The 22656-nt window shown below is 36.2% G+C and overlaps 1 protein-coding gene across 3 annotated transcripts in view; it reads right to left on the minus strand.

The window, feature by feature from the left end:
- LOC126967180 (F-box only protein 28) overlaps nt 1-17702 on the minus strand; it is a 29444-nt gene extending 11742 nt beyond the window's left edge. For 2 of the 3 annotated variants that reach the window (XR_007729939.1, XM_050811656.1), the window contains exons 1-7: nt 17556-17702; nt 17016-17320; nt 16491-16739; nt 16204-16399; nt 8556-8772; nt 3545-3743; nt 2590-2709 (exon numbers count right to left, since the gene is read on the minus strand). Coding sequence is in view for 2 of the 3 variants with exons in the window: in XM_050811656.1 (XP_050667613.1) it covers nt 2590-2709; nt 3545-3743; nt 8556-8772; nt 16204-16399; nt 16491-16739; nt 17016-17285 (1251 nt within the window). In the remaining variant the exon portion in view is untranslated. The remainder of the gene's footprint in view (nt 1-2589; nt 2710-3544; nt 3744-8555; nt 8773-16203; nt 16400-16490; nt 16740-17015; nt 17321-17555) is intronic. The other variant, XM_050811657.1, reaches the window with a different exon arrangement.
- Nucleotides 17703-22656: the final 4954 nt, after the last annotated feature.

Consider the following 22656-nt stretch of genomic DNA (forward strand, 5'->3'; position numbering starts at 1 on the left):
AACATATTTATTTTCTAATCGCAAGCCCTCTACAAACACTGATGGACCACTGGTAATAATATGTAAGCTTGTATGTTCCATTCTGCTGATTGTCAATTAGGTCTGAAGATGATCACTAGTATGTGACAGTTGTATTTCAGAACTCTAATCCAGAGCTAGACTGAGAAGAATCCTACTAATATCTTCCGTCCGTGCAGAATGTGATGTCGCTATGCCAACTTAATGGCTGACAGGCTTGCCCTGCATGTTTCAGAATGACAACTCTCTCTGGTATCCCTATTTAAACATTTTATTGAGATAAAACCCTTAGTTGTGAATGCAACGGGCAACAAAAAAAAAAGGATTTAACAAGAATTGTTACATGAAGGGCTAGTCATATTTATTTATTTAATTAAATTGCGTTACTTACTGACTTAGTTACTAAATAAAACTGTAGTACTAAATAATTATCACATACACCTCGTAATAAGGCATAGCAATGAACGATATTCAGAGGGTACATTCAAATATATTTTTCCTCTAGGTATTCATTAATAGAATAGTAAAATTTTTCCAAAAGAAACTTTTTCAAAGAGCTTATGAATTTTTTAATATTGGTTTCGGCTTTTAAGTGTTCTGGTAACTTATTATAAATTTTAACTGACATTGGGTAGGGACCGGAACTGTGTAATGTTAATTTAGAGTTAGTTTGCATAAGATTATTTTTATAGCGAGGTGTGTTGTGCCGGGGCACGTCTACGATTTTTGTGTATTGGGTGTTTTCTTACAAACTTACATATTTCGAATATATATGTGCATGGTAATGTAAGAATATTTAGTTTTTGAAAATGAGGTTTGCAGCTTTCTCTTTGTTTAATATTTGCAAGCACACGAATACATTTTTTCTGTAAAATAAAGAGTTCGTGTGCATCTACGCTGTTGCCCCACAGTATGACGCCGTAGTTTAGCCGCTTGTGTGTAGGCCTGATAGGCTGTCACTGCTGTTTTTAAATTTGTAGATTTCTTTAGTTCTCTTAAACCGTATATAAATTGTGATAATTTTAATTTGTTTTTTTGAATATGTAATTTAAAATTCACGTTAGAATTTATATTTATACCCAGCAGAGAGAAATTTTGAACACATTCTAATTTTGTTTTATTATATGTATAATTTATGTCTAGTTAATTTTTTGCCTCGGTCTAAATTGCATTAATTTTGTTTTACTGAAATTGATCTCTAAATTATGATCGCTTAGCCACAGCTTTACCTTATTTATGATTGTTTCCATTTTTTCATTAAGTTTGTTACTATTTATACAAGGGAAAAAACACGACGGAAAAATCTTCTGCAAACATAACACAATGTACATCAATAACTTTCGGAAGGTCATTGATGTAAATAAGAAAGAGGACACATATTGAGCTGCCAATGGTGAGAAGTAATTATGGAAAACACACAATAACCTTTGAGGGAGTTCAGATATATAATACCAGTGAACAGGATGCCGGCTAAATTATGAGTACCACAGGAAACACAGAAGCAGTAATGTGTAAACATTACTGTGTTTCGGTCTGCTGGGCGCCGTAGCTTGTCAAATTACTGGGCAAATGAGACTTAACATCTTATATACTATGTCTCAAGGTTACGAGCGCAGTTGTAGTGCCACTCAGAATTTTTGGGGTTTTTCAAGAATCCTGAGCGGCACTGCATTGTAATCGGGCAGGGCGTATCAATTACCATCAGGTGAATGTCCGTCTCGTCCCTTATTTTCATAACCTGCCCTCAGAAATACCAAAGAAATGCCAAAACATTGACTTCTTTTAAAGTGAGCCTCCAAAGGCATATACTCAATAATTATGGAATATTTAAATTACATAAGTGGGTTGTTTTATGTCTTATCTATTTCCCTAATATTGTATTGCATCTATATCTGTACCTACCAAAATCATTGTTTGTAAGTACCTACTTTAATTGTTAAAATGTTAATTTCTCATGTAAGTGACAAAAGGTCTTAATGAGAATAAAGTTATGTATTTAAACCTAAACCTAACTACTATAGTGTAGATCAAAAATGTAAACACAGAAATGTCACTGTCAAAATGACAATTCAGAGATAGCCAACGTTTTTCTAGGTAATTTAATTATAAACTTATTTTGATTCATAGTATATAAAACATAAATATTATATAATAAATAATTTTATTTACAAATGTCTTCATTTGATAATGGTTACCAAACATTAAATAGATAATTTAATAAGACTAGTCATAGCTGTCACTACGGCCAAGATTTTTTGTAACATTATTTACGTTATTCTTGTGTAGACCAGCCAAATGTTTAGAGCTTCTATCTTCTATCAAAGAAAATTTTGCACAAAAAATAAACATTTTAATTTTCGGGTGTATTTTATGCTATATTACAAAGAGAAAACGTTGTGCAATATTTATTTTATGTATTTAGAGTACACTTATAATTTTAAAATGATATTTTAGTATATTTCGACACACACAGTGGAAAAGTTTATTATTTTTAGTTGGCAACATCATTGTTTACATTTTTGGTCTCGAATTAAAATTCCGACTATAGTATATTATACATGTGGTGTATACCTGAGCGAGCGACGCGACCGGCGACAGTCTCAGCGATGCCCCGCACTCAGCGCACAGCGGTGGCACGGCTGGAGAACGCGACCGCCAGTATTGAAGTTCTGTCTTGCATTTGTTCAGTTCCTAAAAAAAACAATTATAAAATGAGTATTTTCGCAATTTCGTGTTTAAGAGCATACCAGGCAGTAAGTTGATGTAACTCTCATGGAGGACCAAGATCAGGAAAAAAAGCCCGCTGAGTTTCTTGCGCCCGTTCATCTTAGATCTGAGGCAGTCTATTTTGAATAAGTAAATATGTGAACAGGAGGAAGATGATGTACTGGGCCCAGGGATGATCCATATATTGTGACCCAAGCTTGACGAAATCAGAAGTCTACCTACAATACCATCAACAACAATCTTGAAGATGTTAGAAATGTGAGTGTTAGCACATGGATTGTCAGGAGGAGACTGTTATACACTAATATACAACTGGACTGGCGGCTGTCAAAGTGCTTTGTGCCCGTTTGATATTCGCCATTTTGGCGCTGTTGGCCATGTAGCGAGAGTCTGCGGACCTTAAACTAATGATGGCAACCGCAGCTAAACAAACATCAATAGGAAAACTATTTACAAAAAAAAATGTGTCATTTATTACGTTAATTCCTGAAGTATAAATAGCACGGAAAACGACCAAAATTAATTGAAAATGCAAAAATACTTCAGTGTTGTACGTTTCTCTCGCAGCCATTTGTATTATACGTTAAAATTAGTTTTCTGGACGCTCGCGAGTGGCGCTTCAAATAGGCACAAAAAATTTGCTGTCAAACATATGGAATAGCCTGTCCTGTGGTTGATACAGGTCAGTGTAGTAATTTATCTCTCTCTGTAGATAGTTTATTGCGAACGGCCGTAAGACTATAAGATAAGCTTGATTTGACATACATTAGGCACTTAGTTTGAATGCTGATCCACATACTTGTAATAAAGTCTGAAATTTCCGGCTGGTCTCTTCAGACTTCTTGTCGTAATCGTCCAGCCGGTTGGCGTACTCCAGGGTCTGCTTCTGTTGTTCTGCGATCTGCTTCTGCTGTTCCGCTATCTGCTTCTGCTGCAACGCTGTTTTCCGCTTGCAGCTGCGCAGATCACTACGCAGCGCTGATAATTGATCGTTGTACCTGGAGTACAGTTATTACTTTATCACTACAAATAAAATGGAATGGCAAATTATAGCAATCTTCATTAATGACACTTAGTTATAATCAGACTAAGAATTAGATGTACTTTTTTATTATTTTTTTGGTAATAGTACTACTTTTATTAACATGATTTTAAACAGCAATTGTTGAGAAAAAAAAAATTGAAAATCAAAATTTTATGAACGATGCGGGATTCGAACCCACGACCTCCGGCGTTCCGGGCAGGTGCTCTAACCAACTGAGCTAACCGTTCGAGTACTGCCTCGTTATAAAATTCTGTTTGCTTTGTTCAACTCTCAGGTTGTGGCTTCATCTACAGGATCCACTTTACAGTTGATAACCTGCTCAACCCCAATACTTGCATATTAGGAAATTGACTTGAGATGTCGCTCTTGTAAATCTAAACAATATGTTATGTTTTAAAGTGATAACCCTGACTTCTAGGATTAAGACACAAACAAAATTTGAAAAACAAAATTTTATGAACTATGCGGGATTCGAACCCACGACCTCCGGCGTTCCGTGCCGGTCTCTAACCAACTGAGTTAACAACTGAGAACGGAACCGTTCGAGTACCGCCAGCCACATTGAAGCCACAACCTGAGAGTTGAACAAAGCAAACAGAAACAGGCGGTACTCGAACGGTTAGCTCACTTGGTTAGAGCACCGGCACGGAACGCCGGAGGTCGTGGGTTCGAATCCCGCATCGTTCATAAAATTTTGTTTTTCAAATTTTATTTGTGTATTAATCCTAGAGGTGAGGGTTATCACTTTAAAAACATAACATATTATTCTTATAGATATGTTATAAATATGCTTAATCAGTTGTTGTGTAAACAAAATATATGACATTTCAAAACTTATTTCAAATAAATATGACTTTGAATTATTTATTTTAATTATTAATATGTTGTAGGTTTTGTAAATATTCTGTATTCTTCTGCTAAAGATGTTACAGTAAAAAATTAGAGTTTTGTTTATTATTAATTAATTGTATGTTTAGAGTATCAAATTTTTTTTCATGGAAGGAGAGGACGTGCGATCACCACCTTCCACCTGCAAGACCAGGAGTCACAGGAGCGCTGCAGGCCTTTTAGGGAAGTATACGCGTTTTTTAAAAGATGCCATGTATTGAGGATAAAAATTCATTTATTTGTAGCGTGTCGTGCGAAGGTTGGAGCTCAGCGGCAAGAATCACTTCAAAAACCTTTTCGGAATATTCCCTCTGATAAAAGAAGCGGCGTGTCTACCCAGTGCCAAGTAATCTAGCCGTTCACAGTGCACTGGATCCCGACAATTCGACTAGTCGCACGCGGTAATATGGTTCGAGCTGATAAATAGGGGGTGCAGTAATAAACACTCCATATGTGGTCGGATCGGTACGCAGGTTGAATATAAGCTGGAAAAAATTCTGGAGCTTAAAATAAATTTTAAAAGGGTCATTCCCTCTGCATCTCAAAAAGATTGGTATGGACACCAGCATTCTACCGACTCTCACATACGGCTGTCAAATGTGGACATACAAAAATAAAAACAAAAGTAGCGACCTGCCAGAAAGCGATTGAAAGGAGTCTGTTGAAAATCAAAAAAATTCAAAAGATTAGAAGTAGCAGCATTAAGAAAAAGAGAAAAGTCATAGATGCTCTGAGTGCGCCTGTAACACAAAAGTGACGACAGTTGAAACGACAATTCGGGAACGACCATCTGGCAAAAGAAAAAGAAGCGGCCCAAGATAAAAATGGCAGAAAAAGAATGGAGAAGAAAAGCACATAAAAGGGATACATGGAGTAAGCTGTAGGAGGCCTATACCCAGAGGGGGGTTCCAATAACATAACTTTTATATTATACGCGTATTCTTAAGAAAATGTTATGTATTCGAAGATTGTTGGAATCAATAAAGGGTTGGAACTGCACTTTATATAGCGCTAGAATGTGGTCCGGCTTGAAGCTTTGCTCTATTTAAGACCCCCAGTATCTCTAAAGTCAAGTTTGGTATCCAGCTTTCCTTTCCAAATGACGGCAGAATTGGCAATTCCCTAGATTTCGAGACTAGGCGAAGCATTAAGGGGAGAGGTGTGGAAGAGTGGTGATACGACAAATGCATTTTAGTGTTAACGCGTAAACTTGGGCCTTTTGTATGTTAAATTGAACATGCATTTCGCGACCTTCTCAAGCGAGTCAATATAACAGACACGTTCCTATCGGAGCTTCACTTTTACCAATTCCGAAGAGGCAGTGATAGCGTTCAATCAGCACGTAGAAAACATGCCTTCAGATCTGTCGTCCTCCTGATTAAAAAAATGGTTCGATGGCATGAAAGATTGTTTAAAATGTAAAGGAGAGTATTTTGAAAAGCAATAAACATAAAATTTAGGTTATAACATGTTGTTTATTTAAGTTACGCAAAACTTTTAGTGTGACCTATATGTGTGTGTGTATCATGTGCATAACAATGCAAGTTAGGGGCATCCAACATAATATAATTAATATATAGAGGAAATACTACGAGATAGCACAATAATAATATGTAAAATCATTTACTATTTACTGCTTTACTAGGAAAATCATTATGCTTATACGAGCTTATTTCCGCAATCTCAACCACATGTAGGTACTACAATAAGTACTGTGTCCATGGTGATAAAATTATCCTACATATTGAGTTAATAAGATAATTTTCCTCCACATAATATGTAAGTGGAATAAATTTACTTGCGCTGGGTTCGTACGAGTTCATGAACCATTTCGTAAAACGCGTGTACTCGTATATTTCGTCGCTCCTATATTTCCTCTGGTGTTGCAAGCGAACAAGAACGGTGGTGATGTTTTCTTATCTTGTCGTTCTAGCAACGAGAAGTGCGCGCCTCGTGTCTATGATAATATTTTATCAGTGGGAGGCTCCGTTGCACAGGTAGCCGGCTAGCTTATGAGTACCACAACGGCGCCTATTTTTGCCGTGAAGTAGTAATGTGTAAGCACTACTGTGTATCGGTCTGAAGGTGGCCGTAGCTAGTGAAATTACTGGGAAGAAATAATGAGGCTTAACATCTTATGTCTCAAGGTGACGAGCGCAATTGTAGTGCCGCTCAGAATTTTTCAGGTTTTCAAGAATCCTGAGCGGCACTGCATTGTAATGGGTAGGGCGTATCAATTACAATTAGCTGAACGTCCTGTTCGACTCGTCCCTTATTTTCATAAAAAAAACTCAGTAGAGATTATGTATTGAGCATAATATGCTGAACTCGCGTTATATATTTGACGATATCGATCATTGAGCCATGATACTTTCTAGTAGACATGGACTGTGTTCAAATCGAACCTATAGGTCTCGCGATATGATAATAATTTTTCAAGTTATCTGAATTTTGTTATTTTTAGATTATTAATCAACATTGCAATTTATCTTAAGCAAAGTTACATCGCACAACGCTACTACTAAGCTACATTTTTATTCACTTAGAAGTTGCCTCTCTTTCTATCGCGTGACTCTTACCTCTTCTGACGACATTAGGGTTGACATCTTTACCTATAATTGTACCTAAGGTGATCTTATAAAAATAGCTCAGTTTTTCTATAATATAAATAGGTACGTAATCGGAATTATAATAAATATTATTTATAATCTACTTAGTATATAGGAAATAAATAGGTAGCTATCATGAATGGTAATTTCATTACAATAATAATCACTTTAAATTTGATTGTTTCAGCGTCTTTAGGAAGCTTAAAAAAAGTTTAATTTGGATTATGTGACCTTTAATATGCTTTACTTTATTTATGTGTCTCCATTTTTTTTTATGGAATAGGAGGACAAACGAGCGTACGGGTCACCTGGTGTTAAGTGAGTACCGCCGCCCACATTCTCTTGCAACACCAGAGGAATCAAAAGAGCATTGCCGGCCTTTAAGGAAGGTGTACGCGCTTTTTTTGAAGGTACCCATGTCTTATCGTCCCGGAAACACCGCACAATGAAGCTCATTCCACAGCTTTGTAGTACGTGGAAGAAAGCTCCGTGAAAACCGCACTGTGGAGGACCGTCACACATCCAGATGGTGGGGATGATATCCTAATTTGTGGCGTGACGTGCGAAGGTGGAATTCGGCGGCAGGAATCAGGTTGAACAGCTCTTCGGAACACTTCCCGTGATAAATGCGGTAGAAGACACACAATGAAGCAACTTCTCTACGCAACGCCAAGTGATCCAGCCGTTCACAGAGCACTGGGTCCCCGACAATTCGAGCTGCTCTGCGTTGCACGCGGTCAAATGGATCGAGCTGATACTGGGGTGCGCCAGACCAGAGATGACAGCAATACTCCATGTGTGGCCGGGCCTGCGCTTTGTAGAGCGCTAGAATATGGGCCGGCTTGAAGTATTGCCGTGCTCTATTGAATACGCCCAGCTTCTTCGAAGCCAATTTGGCTTTGCCCTCTGCATTTTTAAAATATCGATCGGATCGGTGAAGTAGGTGAGAATAAAGCTCGCGCATGCGTCACTGCTCGCTCGTGAGTCCCTACTGGCTGGCCTATTGTATAGAGGCCACCACACGTACTTTCGATTTCGATACCTACACGGGGAATGAGACAGGCCTGACGCTATCGAGTGCAACACTATATCATTAATTTACGCTATATACAGCGACACTATCCTATGAACAAAAATCATAATAAATTATAAATAATCAATATTACAGTCAGCAACACTCTCATTGGACAACACGGGCTGGTCTAGGCCATCATTGTCAACGGTGAACAAAAGCCGCTCCAACATCAACAAAACATAAGAGTTCGAACTTTTTCATTCCCTGCTTGATGCGGTGTATCCGTTTCCTCAGCACCATGTTGCTCTGGGGAGGCGGCGGCGACGGAGGCAGACTCTCTTCCATGTACATGTTCAGGGACGAGGCGTGGTGGTCGCCTGACGCGTTCCCGCCGTTCTGCTGCGACGACGACTCGAACCCACTGGCCGGCGGCGAGTCCAAACACATATACGACTTACTGCTTTCACCCGCTGAAATAAACAAAATTTAATTGTTAATCGTAAAACTAGCAGCCCGAGCATTTAGCGCGCAATGATGGCCGATTCTACTTTTATCAATTCGTGCAGTTTTTTTTTTATGTAATAGGAGGACAAACGGGTCACCTGGTGTTAAGTGATAACCGCCGCCCACATTCTCTTGCAACACCAGAGGAATCACAGGAGCGTTGCCGGCCTTTAAGGAAGGTGTACGCGCTTTTTTTGAAGGTCGAAACCCATGTCGTATCGTCACAGAAACACCGCACAAGTAAGCTCATTCCACAACTTTGTAAGTACGTGGAAGAAAGCTCCTTAAAAACCGCACTGTCGAGGACCGCCACACATCCAGATGGTGGGGATGATATCCTAACTTGTGGCGTGTCGTGCGAAGGTGGAATTTGGCGGCAGGAATCAGGTTAAACAGCTCTTAGGAACACTCCCTAATATCCCTATCCCTATAACATATAGGTACAGACAACGTCTTAAGGCACATTTTATTAAGAACAAGAGTATTTCCAAGAGAAAAAAGAATTAGGTCCATATAATATCTGACACATGTATATTCATATTCTGACATATTCACCCAATTGCCCGAGATAGAGCTATATCGTTCCAAGTACATTAAACAAAGTGTTTAAATAATATGTTAGGCACATACTTCTGTTTAATTTGGTATTAAATTGAGTACTAAGTAATAGCGATTATGGTTGTATTTTTTTTAAATAAACTAAAGATTTGCTCAAATCATAGGAATCATTTCGGGGGCGAGAAGTCGATCTAGCTAGGTTTCAATTTAAAAAAATGTAGTTTTATCCGTGTTTTAATGAGACACAGGTACAATAACATTAGAATACAAAGGTAAATTTCGCCACTATATACAAGACTATAATAGCTCAGACAGGGACAGGGACAGCTCAGGGACATTGGGTGATTCTGAAAGCAGAAGACCCCGGCTATAATCCAGATGTCCTATTAGTTTTTTTTTTCGTTCATGTTTTGTACATTCTTAAAAATCCGAGCAAGGCTCGGTCGTCCGTATATTTCAATTTAATAATAACCAATTCAATAATTGAGAATGGAGTAGGTATAAATGTATACACTTCTACAATAAAGTCCCAGCCACTGTTCAGGCATTATCTATAAATAAATTTAAATGTTTTATAAAAAAATGGCTCCGTCGTAAATCCTATTACTCCACTGCTGAATATCTAAATGATCGGACAGCCTGGGACTAGATTGTGATTATTTTATAGCGACTGTACAATATTGTATATTTTTATTGAAAAGAGCGCAAAAAAAAGAATGCTGGGAGAGTTTCTTGCGCCGCTTCTTCTCTCTCAGAGCGCTAGTCAGTATCTAGTAGTATAAGAAATTACATCAAAAAGAATTCTAAAGGAATCCATTTTGAGAAAATAAATGCCTTTTATCCCCAATCAGCTGTTTTCCAGCTTTATTCTTTAAACAATATTGATAAATAAGCGGATCAACAAAACCGATAATAAAAAAAAAATAGCTATTTTGGTTTATGATTTTTTTTACTTTCGTTAGACATTTCATTGTTTTCACTTCTGTGAAATTAGCATTTATTTCTGTTTATTTAGTTATTATTTCTTTTCCTAAATCCCCCGCAATATAAAATTTAAAATTAAACATATTTTTAATAAAGCAGTTTTTTTAGATGACATTTTACAAGCCCCGGGTCTAGTCTGTTATATGACATTCACAGTGTCCCGTTAGTATAGAACAGTTGAAGTGTTCAAGTATAATTCTGGTTTATAGATTTGTCATAATATATTTTGTAACATTTATAAAGAAATTAATTTCTCGTCCTGTAGGTAAGGCTACGCCAAGCTATATAGGTAAGCTGAGCCATAGTAGGTTCCCATAATTGTAGGTAGTTTTTTTTTATTCTAATTTTACTGAGGTCCAAACGTGCAAAGAGTCATATACGTAAATTTACATACCTATATTATATAATATATTTTCAAACCTAGACTATCATTTGATAGCCCAGGTTTTTGGGACTTCGTAATATCATATTAAATTACTGGGTATATTATGAGAGATGAATTAACACACCTTGTCCAAAATTATAATTTTGACGTTTATAAGACACTGCATAGAACCCAAGATGTTGAATAATTACATACCTACGTGTGTATGTACAACCAAAAATGAACAAATCAAACCATTTACCTTATTTAAAATGAATAATGTTTCTTTAGTTACCCTCCCTTTTTAACCGACTTCAAAAAGGAGGAGGTTCTCAATTCCAATGGTATTTTGGTTTTTTTATGTATGTACATTACGATTACGCTGAGGAGTTTGATGCGGAATATTTGCAATAGCAATTTGGTCCCATAAAAATTTGACATAGTATGGTCCAGTACTTTTCATATTATGAATATTTTTAAACAATTTGTAATGTTTTTTTAAAGTGATAACCCTCATTTCTAGGATTAATACACAAATAAAATTTGAAAAACAAAATTTTATGAACGATGCGGGATTCGAACCCACGACCTCCGGCGTTTCGTGACGGTACTCTAGACCACTGAGCTAACCGTTCGAGTACCGCCTCGTTATAAAATTCTGTTTGCTTTGTTCAACTCTCAGGTTGTGGCTTCAGGTGGTGGATGATGTAATTAGAGTTTGTGTACGGCAAGCGGCATGAAAGACTGGTTATAATTCGGATATATATTATTTTGAATTACTCCTATCGCAAATGTAGATGCATTTGTAGAATAAAATCTCGATCAACAAGATTGCCGATCGGTACCTAGCGAAGTCAACATATTATTATTAACTGATTTAAGTTCATTTTGAAACCACTCGAGGATACGTTAATTGCTATCGGTTTACCGTTTAGCACCTATAACGATCTTAGAATCCTCACCGAATGTAAAAAAACTGAAGTACAAGAACAACATTGTTATTTATTTATTTATAAGTTAGATGCCTTCTACCGATACAGTCACTTGTATAATACGTATGGCCTGTTGGTATTTAAACGAGAGATTTGACCTTTTTGCTCGATAGCAGGTTATTCACATTCCATTTTACATCATTAAGCATTTAACAGCCGAAGAAAATAATAAAAGTAATAAATAAAGATACAATAAGATCTGTTATAAATGCCGTTAAAAAGATTAGAGAATACACTCATATTCCTGCTACGGCCAGATTAGTATATTTCAGTTATTTTCATAGACAGGGAATTTTGCCATGACATTATGCTGCTGACATAAATTTAGTTATTGTGTTACAGATGAGAGGTGTTCGTACCCTATATCGTCTTTAGGACAGATTTTTAGAAAATTACAAGAAATAAATACTATTACTTCAAAAAATTCGACAACGTTTTCCTCAAAGTTGTGATTATTGCTTACGTGAGAAACAAGGAATTTCTTTCTACTAACTTCTAAGGCTGCATAAAATACACGAATGCCTTGTTGTGAGATTTCTCAGTGAAACTCTTCACATGACAGCTAGCAAAATCTAGACCAAAAAATTCACCACAAATTGGATTATTTTGTTTGACTTGATTTTTTTTTTCATTTAGCTTTAAAAAGGAGTTGCGTCGTGGAGGTAACGTATATGAAACAAATAATTTTTGTCATGTACACAATTATGGTTACTAATTTACATTAATTATAACCACTGACATACCCATACAGAGAATGAAAAAGCCGTCTTTCTGAGCACTCTTTCTGCTTCTAGATAGACTCTTTACAGAAAACATCGAAGAAAAAAAACCGCCATCTGGCCCGCTCGACTTTTTTCAGAGGACAATGGGAGAAAACCCAATGATTTTCTCCCACTGTTCGAAACGCATACCCCTGAGTGTTAACGCGTTTATTCCGGCACTCATATTTTTGAAGATATGCATTAGTGTGTGTGTGCGTATAGTAACTCTCGATATATCATCGTGTATGGAGCTCCTCATGTAACTTCCATCATTTGGTTCCTGAGAATTTATGCAAGTGCCATCAAGCTTCCTCACTGGACGCAGCATACAGATCGCAGTCGACGGAAATTGCCCGAACCTAAAGCTTTTGAACGCTGGAGTTCCTAAAATATTTCTTTTACTGCATATCAATATACATATATAGATATGTTGGACCCCTCCAACATGCATTGCTATGCAGATGACAGAACTGGAGATACCGTATACACGGGCCGTGCAGTTCAGTGCTGGAAGAAACTTGTCTGTTCTATCGAGACCTATCTTGAAAATGTTGCGAAATGGGGTATTAAATCAAATTTAAAAGGGGGTTAACCCCCAGAAGAGTCAAATTTGCGCATAAACCACTTAAAACAACACTCCTTGCCTAGCATCGGAATAATGGGTTTTAAGAGATTTCAATTCCGACGTCACCAGGAAGGCAAAGCCAGTTTTGAAAAAAGTGGGAGTCATAAATTGAGCACGGAAATATTTGCCACATAATATGGAGTATTGCTCTCATCTCTGGCCTGGCAGGTCAATTGCGGTTGCATAGAGACGTCGCTTCATTGCGTTTCAAAAACAAAAATGAATTGCTGTGCGTTAGTCTCGCTAAAACTCATAAACGGCTTGACCGATTTTGATGTTTTTTGTTTCGTTCGGTATGGGTCAAGGACGGTTATAAAAAAATCGCGAATTTATAGATATATAAAAATGAATCCCTATTTTCCTTGGTCACGCCATGACGCGTGTACGGCTGGAAAGATTTCACTAATTCTTTTTTTGTTGTGTTTCTTATTGTCAGGAGGAGGTTCTTATGAAAGAAAAGAGGGAATACCCATTGTATCGCAGACGATCTATTGATAATAATGGACGATATGACACTGTAAAGGTCAAACGACGAGAAGTATGCTTAGATAAAGATTGCGCCATATTCACCAATATTGTCCATAGCGTTGGACGCTCATATCAACGTAAAATACTCTCCTCTAACTCCGCCAAATCAATTAAGTACGTATGTAAATAAAGGCAGTGACATGGCCGTTTTTACTGTACTTAATTGATGAAAATCTCGAAGTATTTCAATATCTGATGGATCGCTGTCAGTAGCAACGAGGCGATTTGGCGTATCTTTTCATTCATTTCGAAAGACCTAAGTCCATAAAGTAGTCCATTTAGCAGTACATCTGGATAATGGACAATGAGTGTATTTTAATCGAGAAAATGCGGTAGAGTGCTACATCCTCCATCAACGACACTAACAAGCTTCTTTTCGATTTGTCAAGTAGATGACTTGACATTACTTTATGTTGAAATGCCACGCTATTATAGAGAGAACTTATCATCGAAGTCGTTTCAACGTAGGAAACAAGGAATACCAGTAGAAGAACATCCCGATGTTTTTGATTCAGACGCTCGAGCTCTGGGTCGCATTTACACTGTGTATCCAAATAACGATGAATGTTATTACTTTCGTTTGCTGTTGGTAAATGTTCGTAGTCAACCATTGTTTCAACAACTAAAAACTGTTAATGGACATTTGTGTGCAACGTGAGGCGTGTCAACTCTTACAGTACTTCAGATCGACTCATACGCATTGGGATAATACGCTTAAAGATTCGGTCATTCCTTCATCAGCGCATCAAATTCGAACATTGTTTGCCATCATATCCACATATTTTCCCTCAAATCCAAATAACTTATGGGTTAAATATAAGGACAGCATGTCTGAGGATATTTTGCATCATATGTGCTGTAAATGTGCTTGCAAAAAGCTGAAGAAATTTAGAATTGCAGTCATTAATTATGATAGAAGACATGTGTTTAATGATTTCAAATAAAGTGCTATCGTGTGTGTCGTATGCATGATACACATAATCACGAGTTGCAAAGAGAACGCCAATACGATACCTTAGCACTAGCTGAAGTAGTTCGTACAAGTGTTCAAAAAGTGATTGAATCAACAAAAAAAAGATTGCCTTGTGACTCTTTGATAGAAGCTATGAGCAATGGAACTGGTGGAATTTATTTCTTAGACGCTCATGGAGAAACTGGAAAAATATTTTTCATTTCACTGCTTTTGGCGACGATCCGATCGCAGAATGACATTGCCCTAGCGTTGGCATCATCTGGGATAGCAGCGACTTTGTTGGAAGTGGAAAGTACCGCACATTCTGCATTGAAATTACCGTTAAGCATGAAAATCAACGAGACACCAACTCGCAACATCGCTAAAAATAGCGCAATGGAAAATATTTAACAGATGTATAAGCTGATAATTTGGTACAAATGTACGATGGTCTTCAAGAGGTCACAGACAAGGTCAGTTGGTCACAGCATAGAGGGCTTTAAAAGATATTCATAATAACCAAAATATTTTTGGTAGAGCTATCTGTGAGTGATATCCGTCAGAATCTTCGTGTGTTTGAAATCATCTAATTTGTGGAGATATGTAAAGACATGTAATAGCCAACATGCAAGTACTTTTACAAGATCAAAGTGCAGATGCATTTTCAAAACAAGTGATAGATATCAGTGATGGCAAATGATGGTGATGAAGTTGCAGCTAACTTCCTGACTGGATTTATTTCATTCCCTAATGATTTTTATCAGCTTACAGAATCAAACAAATAGCTTATTCAGCATGTTTTTCCTGACATAGCTCAGCAATTCAAAAACCATAATTGGTTGAGTGAAAGAGCACCAAAAAACAGAGATATGTGATGAGATGTGTAAATTACCCAACTGGAATTACCTAGATTACCGCCTCATATTTTACAAATTTGCGGAATGAATTTAGAATTTCCGTCTTTTACGCATGGTCAACTATATGTGAGCGCAGGAAACCATCTTCACTATTATATATTTATGGTTCAAAAAACGAAACCAATAATATATTTAAAAAAAAGCTTTAAATTAAATAAGATATAAATTTTCTATAACTAAGACATATTGAATATAAAACATCCTTCTAATACCTTCCCTCTCTTGGTGTGCATCCATGCAGAATGGGAGTCACTATGCCAACTTAATGGCTGACAGGCCTTATATTAAACATATTGAGACAAAACCTTTAGTTGCGAATTCAACGAGCAACTACTAGTATAAAATTTTTTCAATGAATGTATTATTTCTATTTATAAAATACTCAAACTTTTGGAATTTTTTTTCTAATCATGAACATGTTTCCGTAAATTAACTAAGCTTTTTAAACATACATATTGCAACCAGTCATTTCGAATGAAAAGTTTTAAACAACAACATAGGTGATACAAAGTTCAACTACTCAGCTAGTTTAGAAATGAAAATCTTGTAATTTGTTTGAGAATAATTGGCAACAATAAACACAAAATTATAAAACTTGGTGTGTCATAGGGATTTCAAATCAAATGTTAAAGTTAATCATATCATTTCAAAATTCAAAAAAAGTTCAAGTTGATAATAGAGGTTACAATTGATCAAATTATCGATAAGGTACTTACGTGAAAAAGCAGTTGTAATGTCAAAGAAGTCAGTGCCAAAATATGTGATTTCTGGCAAGTTAGGCTCAATATGTTCCTTAAAGTATTCCATAGCCATGGTTGTTAGATCAAACAGCTCATCTGTGACTTTGTAAGGCCTTGCTAGCTTTGTTGTAGTTTTTAAATATGATAAGATACTATACACTTCATCTAATATCTAAAACATAACATTTGAACTTTGAAATATTGCACAATTAATTTGTAACTAAAATGATTTACATCTATTAACATTTGAAAAATTATATTACCTCCCCAGGGAAGAAACAACAGTGTTTCCGTTCAATATGTTTCCCAAAAGTCATTTGCAATAAACTGAGTCTCATGTGTAAAGTTTCAATGATATCTGATTCACATGCCAATGGATGACTTCTTCGGGCCGACTCTCTTCTTGGCATTTTTGCCTTTATACCTTGAAATCTATGCAACATCTGATTTTGTAATCGTTGGAATGTTGAATTCAAAATGGTACTACATATTGTATTGAATTGATGGTTAACCTAAAATAATTACAATATTATATTCCATATTCAAAATGTGTAAATTTAAAGTTATATTAATAGTAAATGTTAAAATTTAGATAGGTGACATTTAGGTGATGGACACAGATAGGTGACTTTGTAATTGTATATTAATAAGGGTGGCATTTACATATAATGATCCAGCCCTCTATAAAAAAATGAAGATAAAAAACAACTGATGAAAATATGAGTAAGTATCTGAATTATAAGATATTATGCAGGCAGGTATTTAAATGGTAGAGAAAAAACCATTACCATTCTACACTGTGAAACCGATTTAAATCCCAAATAGCGAAAAATCTTTTCCATGACTTCAATGGGCAAATCCAGTATATTAGTAGTAAATGACTTGTGAGCAGGTATAACAGCATTTTTTGAACTGCTATGAGGTGATGAACCCCCAGGTAGCAAGGCACTGGAGTGGCGAGTTACACGAGCCACCGTTACGGTTTCTGCATCAGACGAACCATCACTGCCTCCACTACCGCCTCCTATACTACTACTCATCTGCCTCGTCGACACCATCTTTCTCAAGTTTAATCTTATTTAGTCTGAAAAAGCTTTGATTACAATTATTTATAACCCAGATAATTCGATCGTTATATTGTGTGCAATATTATCGCTCACTTTATGTTGTAATTTTTTACTACATTTTATTTTAAAATACGTCTGAATCCCGCAATATAAAATGGAGGCCATGGCTTGCTGACATGTCTTAAAATTTCAACTGATAGTAATGTAATAAAAAATTACTTGCACTTTATCAAACAATATTAAATTGAATAGACGACTCACTCAAGAGTTCATGCACATGTTTAATTTATTGTGATTATCAATTGGATCTTTTAAATGTGAATATATTTATTCACACTATGCCTATTGCCTAGCGCTTTCACGAGATTTTACTTTTTTGTTTGTTCACGTTCAGTGTTCTTGACTTCTTGTTGGTTGAACTTTGAAGTACGGTACGCCGTACGACCGGTGTTACAACTCTTAAAAATTGTAAATCTGACTCTACACTATAACGGAAAGTTGACTGAAGTGAATAGTGTAGAGTTATAGAGTATAGACTATAGACAGATAAAAACGTGACCTTCTAACCCCTCGTTTACACCAAGAAACAAGTCAAAAACGTGTTTTATACGAAGCTTGAAGAATACTTGTCAAAACATAATTATTTGTTTTAAATATGTATTACAATTTTCTGAAATATACTATCGTTAACACTGTGTTGCCAAAAAGTCTTCACATATAGGTCTGAGACATGTTTGATCCTGACATGTTTGAACATAAAACATGCATGCTTTTACCATCTATTTTAATACTAATCGTCTCGCAAGCATCAGTAATGCATTGACTACTTTTTGCCTTTGATATCCGATGCAAATACAAAGAAGAGTATGAATCAGCAGAAGCTCGAAATCTTAAGGCCGGCAACGCTCCTGAGATTCCTCCTGTGTTGCAAGGGAATGTGTGCGGTGGTGATAACTTATCACCAGGTGACCCGAACGCTCGTTTGTTTTCCGTAAAAAAAATAATTGCTCAGCTGGAGTGATGGCATCTCGATAATGTGTATTTTGCTTAGAAACATATGGTTCAACTTTCTAAAGCAAATTCTCTAAATTTACTGGTGTCATTCTTACAAAATTGCCGGATTCACTTCTGTCTTCTAGTCTTAAATCATTCAATATGGCACAATAGGCTCCTTCTTGGTGTCGTCTCCTCAAAAATGATCGCGACCAGTACTTGCGTGTTTTCCTGGCATTTTCTTCAGTTTGTATGATGTAGCACCTTCACTTTCATTGTCAGTACCCGGGATGGACGTGTCTTAATTCTACAAATTTAGCTACAAGCCCACAACAAGTATAAAACATGAGATCTTAAGCATGTAGACAACTAGTAAATAGTTCTTAGTAATTTTGTCTGCAACAAGTTTAATGTTTTTGTATTTTGAAAACATTACATAAAACTTACCATTGTGGTATGAAGAGATATAGGCAATATTATCAAGAGCGCATTGCACAAAAAATGTCGCTCTACAATCGCATATCGCGAGAAAGCTTTCCAGTAACTACAGACGAATGGCTTTTATGTCTTTTTGTGGAACTTTAAAAAATTGAGTATAACTTTAACGAATCAGAGGGACTAGTGTACCATGAAATGGACCAAATTATCAATGTCATTGCCACCGGCAACCAGACTCTTCTTTTGAAGACTGTATGCATGCTCTGCGATGAAGATGTGATAATAGGTTCAGATAATAAATTCGAAGAGGCTTTTAATATAATTCCTGTCACTGATATCCACCTTTGCATGACACTCCAGAACCTCGTTTTTTATTCTAACCACCATTATTTATTGCGTTTCTCAACAGTGCTGCTTAAGAATATTTATTGGCACAAACCGTACCACCACCTTCAAGAAAAGCGCACACACCAAAAAGCTAGAAACTCCCGTGATTCCTCTGCTGTTAGAAAAGAGTATGGGTGGCGGCGATCACGTAATATTGATGCCTACAATTAGTTGAAAAGTTCAATAATAACAATTGAGAATAATGTAAAAATATGCGCTGTCCCACTACAGCTACACCTACTTTACATATTTCACTCGCATTCCGCACCCGCGAAGTTAGATGATTGATGGCATGATTTTTTTTTTGAGCGAATCAATTGGCATGACGCAATTATGGCAAACATGTTTGATTTCTATTGCTGTGATCTATTTCTATGAAAGTACTACACAAGCTTGCACATTAGACATATTAATTGATGTTGTTTGTTTCAGGTACTGCTACAACTTGACCGTCGATAAATCGAGCCGCTTTTGGAGAATCTGGTACTGGGGAGCGCCTGTCCAGAGGATATAATTCCATGTGAGGATGAATTTGTGCCTCATGTGCAGGAGTTGACATGAAGTGATGTAATGTTTCACTATACTGAGTACACAAACTTTATAGAGATCAATATGACCTTATCTTCCAAGTGACCACGGATTTGAAATTTACTCGATAGCTAATTCAAGTTGTGGTATTTACAGGAGTGAACTCAAATCGAAGGGATACGACAGAGGGACTCTTTTAAGCTTTACTTTTGAACGCACAAAAACCTGTGTCTCCTTAGGGTTAAAGTGGATTTTATTTTTCAGATCAGAGATGAAATTGTGTCTGCGTTTGTGTCTTTTTCATTGTGAAAATGACAGTGAATAGAATCAAATTAAAGTCTGTTAAAAGTCAGATAGGTTTTTATAATATATATATTATTATATTTATATATAAAAAGAAGACAAAAAAACTAATGGGGTTATTTTCTAAGGTCTTTTTTGTGTTTTAAAACCTAGACAGTAATTGTCAATTTGTTCTATTCTATTCTATTCTACCTACTGTGGCTTCTGTGGATAAGTACCTGCAGAGCTATTCCAAACTGCAACTGCACTGAAACGCCAGGCCTGTCAAAATATCAAATTTTGACATATCGGTATTGCACTAAACCTCTTCCACTTATTTTGCAGGAATAGCTATTCCATTATTTTGTAAAATTATATTGACATTTGAACTGTATGACAGCATTTTTCTTGTAGTTATTTCGCAGGCTTAATTAAGTAGATTGTAAGCAACTTCGCACAACTTTTTCGTAATTTTGGGAAGTTTCAAGGAAATCGTAGAAATGTTTGGATTATTGATATGCCAATAGATAATACACTAATTTTAATCATGTTATTTATAGGGATTTATAACAGTAAACAATAAAATATAAAACTAATATTAAATCTTAAATATTATCAAGAAATATTTTCACAACAAATCGTAGCATAATTAAATTACCACAGCTTAGATTGAATATGAGACATTTTAAAATTACGTATAGCTTAGAAGCGATGTTGGAAAAAAAATAACCCAACATACGTTAGTTGTTAATAAATGGAGCAAGGAGATGGTGCTTATCACCAAAATATGTGTTAAAAAGAGATTTTATATTCGCGAGTCGTAAGTCTCGAAACTTATTAAGTTTTATATAAAATGCGCGTATTAATTTAAAATACAATAAAATGAAATGTTAAACTGATCACAGTACACCTATTGAAATTTAAGAAGATTCATAATTTTTAAAGACCAAAGATTATAATATTAGGTCCTTACATATGAAATTGGCGTATTTCGTACTGGCCACTTAAATCACGATGTTCTCCTCTTTGGTAAGGAATTCCAAATTCAAATTTGTACAGCTATTTACTCATGTATTTGTGCTTCGATGACCGTCATGCATTTGTTTTTTCTTCTGTTTTTTTCTGTTTGCGTCACTCATTTTACAAAATGGAAAACTTAAAGTATCGCATTATTTACGAGTACGAGTTCCGCCGTGGCACTAGTGCTGCGGAAACGACTCAAAGGGTGAATGATGTGTATGGCGGTCATGTTGCAAAAGAAAACACAGTTCGTTTTTGGTTCCAACGTTTTCGTTCTGGAAATTTCGACCTGCAGAACAAGCCCCGTGGACGGTCTGAGACCCAAGTTGATATTGAAGTATTGAAGGCTATTGTGGAAGCGGATCCATCGCAAACCACGTCCGTTAGCTGCTGGCTGCGGTGTTAGTGATAAAACTGTTTTAATTCACTTGAAGCAAATTGGGAAGATTAAAAAGCTTGAATGGTGGGTACCTCACGAATTGACTGAAGCAAACCGGCAAACGTGCGTCGACTGCTGCGTTACATTACTGAACCGGCACAATAATGAAGGTATTTTAAACCGAATCATTACCTATGATGAAAAATGGATTCTTTACGATAATCGGAAGCGCTCAGCGCAATGGTTGGATCCTGGCCAGCCAGCCAAATCCTGCCCCAAGCGAAAATTAACCCCAAAAAAGTTACTTGTAAGCGTTTGGTGGACTAGTGCCGGTATTGTTCATTGCAGTTTTCTCAAATCTGGCCAGACTATTACGGCTGATGTCTATTGTCAGCTAGCGGCTAAACAACCTAGGCTGGTCAATCGCTCCACGCCACTGCTACTTCACGGCAACGCTAGACCACACACTGCACAACAGACGGCTACCAAATTAGAAGAACTTCAATTGGAATGTCTTAGACATCCTCCGTACTCCCCGGACCTTGCTCCAACAGATTACCATTTTTTTCGAAATTTAACTAAAAAAAATTTAACTCTGATGGGGCAGTCCAAATCGCCTTCACAGATTTTATTGATTCATGTCCGACTGGTTTTTTTAGTAAAGGGATCAATGAACTACCTATGAGATGGCAAAAGTGCATAGAAAACAATGGTTCATACTTTGATTAATTAAATATATCATATTTAAAAATATTCGACTTTTTGTTCCTCCCATACAAAACGCCAATTTCATATGTAAGGACCAATATATAATCACGAGGCTATTAATATTTCTTCGTATTACCGCGTTGCGTTTTGCAGTAGGTATTTATGCGTTTTTATGTTCAAAATTGTAGCTACTATAATATATAGTATTGGATCGCCTTATTATAGTTTTAAATTTTATGTAATTCTTAGTAATGACAATGCATCATTTATAAGTTTAAACTTTTATTTAATTATAGTATGCGATACTCAAGTCCATTAGCGATATTATTATATTGTATCTATTATAAATTTGTAAATTGTATATCGTAATCCTTTTATTTTTACATTGGTGGTGAGGCCATCAGCTCAAACCAAAATATATTTTGAGACAAGAATATGTTAAAACAATATTTTTCAATGTCCTCGTTTTCAAGAATTAACCCTCCTCAAGTTTTTCAAGCGTTTAGTAACCAATTATATTAATAAATACATATTATCTCTTTTCGAGCAATCATTCATTAGTAGAAATTAATATTTATTATATGGTAACACTTCTTGTAGCAGTTTTATTGCAGGATCGTGCAGGTG

Source organism: Leptidea sinapis, chromosome 12, assembly GCF_905404315.1.
Source record: "Leptidea sinapis chromosome 12, ilLepSina1.1, whole genome shotgun sequence".
Classification (NCBI taxonomy): Eukaryota; Metazoa; Arthropoda; class Insecta; order Lepidoptera; family Pieridae; genus Leptidea; species Leptidea sinapis.